At 31.3% G+C, this 5,914-nt stretch overlaps 1 protein-coding gene across 3 annotated transcripts; it reads right to left on the bottom strand.

Moving 5' to 3' along the window:
• Positions 1–1,050: 1,050 nt before the first annotated feature.
• LOC107842394 lies at positions 1,051–4,302 on the bottom strand. 3 transcript variants are annotated; one of them, XM_016686219.2, is made up of 3 exons: positions 3,986–4,302; positions 3,440–3,906; positions 1,051–1,587 (listed from the first exon to the last, which is right to left on the bottom strand). In XM_016686219.2, the coding sequence occupies exons 1-3, from the start codon at positions 3,994–3,996 to the stop codon at positions 1,490–1,492; spliced, it is 576 nt and encodes a 191-aa protein (XP_016541705.1). In that variant the 5' UTR covers positions 3,997–4,302; the 3' UTR covers positions 1,051–1,489. The 3 variants fall into 3 exon arrangements, with proteins under 3 accessions (XP_016541705.1, XP_016541706.1, XP_016541704.1); XM_016686220.2 differs by having other exon boundaries at positions 1,051–1,746; positions 3,986–4,301; XM_016686218.2 differs by lacking the exon at positions 1,051–1,587 and having other exon boundaries at positions 3,168–3,906; positions 3,986–4,300.
• Between the last annotated feature and the right edge of the window lie 1,612 nt (positions 4,303–5,914).

The following is a 5,914-nucleotide window of genomic DNA, read 5'->3' as shown; positions in this document are numbered from 1 at the left end:
TGGTGTTAATAAGAAAATTCCTTATTTTAATAAAAAAAAATTGATCCAAATCAGAAGGGCTTTAGGGATGAAGGCAGTATACAACATCCTTAAAAATAAATATGAAGAAAATTACAAGTCCTCAATAGAAATACACACTGGGTACTAATGACCTTCTCATATATAGATTTGATTTCTTGATTAATTTAGCTACTTGGCTCTAATACCAATAAAAACGAGGTTGTTCGCAAACAGGGTGACATGTGGAATTTCAATTCACTTAATCAGTGAAATAATCATCATTATACCAATAATATGGATCATCACCACTATCCACATATAAATAGTCATGAATAGACCATTGTTCTTGAGCAAGCTGATCAATAATTTTTTCAAAAAAAATTCTTGTAATTCTTTATTTAATTTTATCACCTTTAAGATAGTGATTAATGTTTTTTCATCTAAGAAAATAGTATAATAACTCATTAGGCAGTATAATGAACAAATTTCTTTATCAAAACCTTGTAACTTTGATACAGAAAAACCTTTGTTTCCTTTTGAATATAAGTTCTGTGCAGAGCGTCAAATAATTTTTGTTTTAATCTGTTAATTTCAGAAATGTTTAAAGTATTTTTCAAACGATAGATTTTCCTAAGTATCTCATTCTTGTTATATCTTTGTTAAGAGTTTCTATAATTGTTTTGGATTCTCAAAACCTTTTTCTAAGTTTCTTGAATTGTGGTTGTACCACTCTCATGATGATAAGTATAGATAATTCATGATTTGATATTCCCTATAGGTACTTAGTAACATATAATATGTATGAGTATATAAAGTACATATGGAGACATTTTTCTTATTCTAATATATTCATGAATGATAGAGTTTAGGTATATAACCTTTAACTTTCTTTTTATATTGGTTGTATCAACATCGCAGTATTTCTCCTTTCTGCTGTGAAGAACTATTTAGCCTATTGCGACTCACTGTCTGAGGCTACTGTTTCATTCTTCCTCCGTTGAAGTTGAAGATCGCAACCTTCATTTTTCACCGACATATAAGACTATCAAAGGATATACAAATAAACTTATTTTATTTCATGAATACATTACAATATAGGAAAAATCTTTAGTCAGATCTTCCTTATATTCCCATATAAACTATTTGTTACTTTTCTCTAACGGGAGAAGTGCTCCTTACTCACTCATATAGAAGATACTAACATTTTCTAAGAAAGAAAGATTCAGAGAAATGTAGTCTACCTTTTATAAATTTCAATCTCTCCTTTTATAGACACAAGAAGGGGTAGAATTACAATATTTATTTTCTTCAGGATCATCCCTGCAAAATTCTTTATTTCTCTTCTAGCCCTTATCAAGATAAGATTCATCTTCCGTGGGGGTCTAATCTTCTTTATCATTTTATCGCCTGGTGCCAACAATTATGTTGACGTAAGTGCTTTTGCTTTACGTCTTTTCTTCCATAACCGGATTCTCTTTGCAGCTATAAATTACACCTCCTCAGACATCGATGAGCTATCATCATCATTTCTTTTGAGGTGTCCATGTTCTAAGAATTTGCATGCCATGGTCCATGTTTCTGGAGTGGCTGCAAATTAATGTGTTTCAAACTCAGTAATTATGTCCCTTAAGACTATTACTAAAGCATGATTCAGCAGTCTCCAGATAACTCTAAAGCATTCAACAACAAAAATGACGTATCAACTTCTCTATTTCTACCCTGCAGCTTAGCTTCTCTATTTCTACCCTGCAGCGGGGAAGCAACATTGTACCACATTAAAAACTATCTTAAGCAAAAACTTCAATTAGGATATCTCTAGTACCTTATGAACATACTTATGATATATTTTTGAGATAAGCATTTAGTACCCCTCGAATTATGGCCAAAGTTGCTACGACACACTCCAACTTCACAGGGGTCCTATTACAGCCCACCTATCCACCCACCCACCCAACTCAATTTTAGTGTATTTTTGTCACTCTATTATGCTAATTTGGCACTTTTGTTACATAAAAATGAGTCCTACATCAAAGGTGTCACGTCAGCTAAAAAGATTAACAAAAGTATGCTAAAATTTAGTTCAGGAGGTAATAGGACCTCCATGATGTTGGAATGTGTCATAGCCAATTTGGTCATAATTCAGGGGTACTAAATGTTTTACTTTATATTTTTTGAGAAAATGACATGATCCTTGACCATTTAAGGGCACTTGTGCTGGAAAAGGAGAAAAAAAAGTATGGTCGTCAAAGCTGATAAACTTAAATAAAATTAGAATAGTGAAAAATATCCAGAACATGGATTTTTTAGAGACAACCCTCCGGAGGTTCCTTATGAATCACTTCCTCAACGGAACGTTGCTGAACTACTTTTCACTGCATACGACTTTCTACCTTGGATCATTTTTTACAATGACAAACCTTATGAACTCTAGTTTAAGGGACTTTCTGCAATTTTGGTCTGCAAAATTTTCAACAAACTAGATGCTTCACTCAGTGAGAACCATTTTGACCAGAAGTTTTGACACAAGTTCTCCTAGGCAGGTACACAGAGGATATACGTCAACAAGACAATGCTTATGATGTTCCCTCAACTTGGATTCAGAGAAATGCACCTACCTGCTAGTCGACTAGCAAATCAAGTCTTCTTACAGGAGTAGTGTCTAATGTATGCAGCAAATTTTATGAAAACAAAATCATAAGATATCAAGACAATGCAACTAGCTCAGATAGAACCCAATCAAGTTACTATCTTGAGCAGAAATAACATATATTAAAACATAAAAAAGCTTTCTGCAAACTCCCATTGTTTGCTTAGAGAGGGAAAAAATGCTTTACTTGTTTGCTTAGAGAGGGAAAAAATGCTTTACAAAAGAGGGTTGTAGAAATGACTCAGCTGTAGTTTAATCCATCAGAGAAAAGTACAAATTATCCTACATATAGCTGCTTATTTTTCAAGGTGACCACAGCTTACTATATCTCCATCCCATTGAATAACACCAACAGAAACTTTGTGAAATGTTCACTACACGACCAGTCTTCGTCCCATTTAACAAACGCCAACGAAAATATGATGAATAAAAGTTCACAATAACAATGCCCTCCATCTGGTTTGACCGAGACACCTGACAGAAACTACCCGGCACAATGAAATTCACTTGAACTAATAAATTCTAACAGTAATAACATAATCATCAGAATAATTTAAAGTATTCAAGATCACATGAGGAATCAAAGGTTGGAGTTTCAGGCCCAATCCAAGTACTGACATAACAAAACTGATACTCCTCTCGCATATGTAAAAAGTTCATAGGTTGCACAATAGAAAAACTTAATTAATTGAGTTTAGTGCAGAAATGCATATATAGCAGTAGAAATATAAACAACAAGAGCAGAGGTAACCAGAACGAGCAAGGCAGAGACAGCATGAATAGCAGATTTACTTCCACAGGATAACATGCCAAGGCGAATCTGGATGACATTAACAATTGAAAGCATCAAGAACAAACAGCCCATTACGGATCCAACAGCAGAGGCCATCATTCCAAGTCTAAGCACCTTCAAATTGATGTGTGCCCTGAAAGCCTCATCAACATCTTTGCTATTCAAGAGATTAATTGCCAATTTGAGTCCCTGTGCAACAAGTGAGGAGAAGAGAAAGAAGCTAAATGAGACCACCTCAAAAACCAACAGTTTCTTAACGATGTCAATGCCAACATCACAAGCTGTGCGGTCCTCGAGACTTTTCTGTCCAGGTGTGGTTAGAGAGAGACCCACAAACACTGCAATGGTGAAAAGCGAGTTCACATTCACTAACCCATCCAAAGCAGTCACATGGACACTCGTTGTTGCAAGTGAACTAGAAGATGCACTGGCTCTTCTTGGACATTCTTTTGGGTATGTCTCAGATCTGCAAAAACGTACAACATCAACAAACGAATCCACAAAACACAGAGACTTATGAATCACAAAGGAAGCTAGAATATTACTCTTCCATCATCTAGCTAAAGTTGGATTCTGCTTCTTGTTTCAATTTCCCGGATGGACAGTTGTAGCAAAATGTAATGCTTTACTACTTTTGCTTTTGGGGTTTCTCGATTCTTCTGATGTTATTGTTGGTGAGTTTCGAGTTGGGGGCGTGTTCTATTCTACTCGCGTTCACTTGTTGAGGAAAATCAAGAATTAATTGGGAATAGTGCATGAATACCGACTTTCCATAAGAAGTCAAACACTCACATCCAAGTTTGATAGCGTCTAAAAATTTGTCTTGCTGAGGCCATACCAAATTAAGAATGAGGAAAAAAGGCGTAAAAATCTCAACTTATGCTCTTGTTTTAAAAAGAATTACTTTTGTTTTTTTAGTTTGGTTTCAAAAAAATAATTCCTTTTCTTTTTCTTTTTAGTAATATTTTAATTTTAACTTTTCACATGACATATTTAGGATCACAAGATTAAAGAGCATTTTGATACATTTGACACAACTTTAATTTAAGACCACAAGATTCAAAAGTCTTTTTTATTTTCTTAAATTTTGTGTCATGTCAAAATAGGTCATTCTTTTTTAAAAGGAGGAAGTAAGTCATTCTTTTTTAAAACGGAGGAAGTAACTTACTTCCTCCATTTTAAAATAGTTGGCCCTTTTTTACTTGCACTTCCCTTAAGAAAATATTTATTAAGAGTTTATTTTACCAAATTAGCCTTATTAATTATGTTTTGAAAATATAAATTTGAGTAAATATATTTTTTTTAATCATTTAATATCGAGGCTAGTATTGGAAGAACATAACAAAATATTCTTGATTTCATCAAAAGGAACAACTAAATTTAAACAAATATTTTTAAAAAGAGGATCAACTAATATGAAACGGAGGAAGTACTTTATCACATTAACTAGAAAATTTGATTGCGCTTCGTGCAATTATAAAATATCTTACTAAATTAATAAAATAATTTTAAAAAATATTAAGAGCTCAATATTCTAAATAACTCTTGATCTAATTTATTACTAATCCTTAAATTTTATGATTTTTATATTTTTAAGAAAATAAAAATTAGTGGGAAAAAATTTCATATATCAAAAGTTTATAAACATTTTTTTTAATTTAATACAATTCAAATATATGTATTTAAGAATTTATTTTCGTTTTGCTTTCATTAAATGGTAAATTTTTATTCGGATAATTCTTCTTCAATTCTATATCTTTTCTGACATTTTATCCTTCCATAGTTCATATTCATCTTTTTCTTTTTTAACTTTTCATTATCATTTAAATAATTTTCTATTGTTAATTTTGTCTCTGTCCTCTATTATTTGTTTATATTTCTTTATTACTTTTTTTCTTTTCCTTCCTCTATATATCCCACTTCACTCTAAAAAAATATAAGCTTATGAATCTTTATTTTTATTTCTAACTTTTTGACATCTTCCAAATTATTGTTGTTTCAATATTTGCATCATTTTACAAATAAAAAAATACAAAAAGAGAGAGGGAGAAGCAAATAAGTAGAAAAAATAAAAAAAAAAAGTATATTACATTTTTACACAATTTATATTAATTTTTTAAGTAAAAATATTTAATATTATTTTTTAGCTGTGCCTTTACATCTCATGACACGACAATAGTAGATTATAATTGCTTCATGATCTCAACTGCAATTAAGAATTGCGTGAAGACATTGTTCATATTCTTATAAACGTATTCTAATTTAATTTATTAAAATGAATATGATTAACTGAAGTATTTATACTTATTAGAAATAAGCAAATTGTTAAAGAAAACATAAATTGTTTTTAGTATTGTTCGAAGCTTAGTTAGTAACTAGCACCAACAAAATTACAATAGTTATTACTTAAACGAAAATAAAATTTACAACAATAAAAAATCATGAACGTTCAAATTATAGAAGTTACATATAGA

This window comes from Capsicum annuum, chromosome 9 (genome assembly GCF_002878395.1).
Source record: "Capsicum annuum cultivar UCD-10X-F1 chromosome 9, UCD10Xv1.1, whole genome shotgun sequence".
Taxonomy (NCBI): Eukaryota; Viridiplantae; Streptophyta; class Magnoliopsida; order Solanales; family Solanaceae; genus Capsicum; species Capsicum annuum.
Note: the sequence above shows the minus strand (reverse complement) of the source record. Positions and strands in the feature narration are given on the sequence as shown.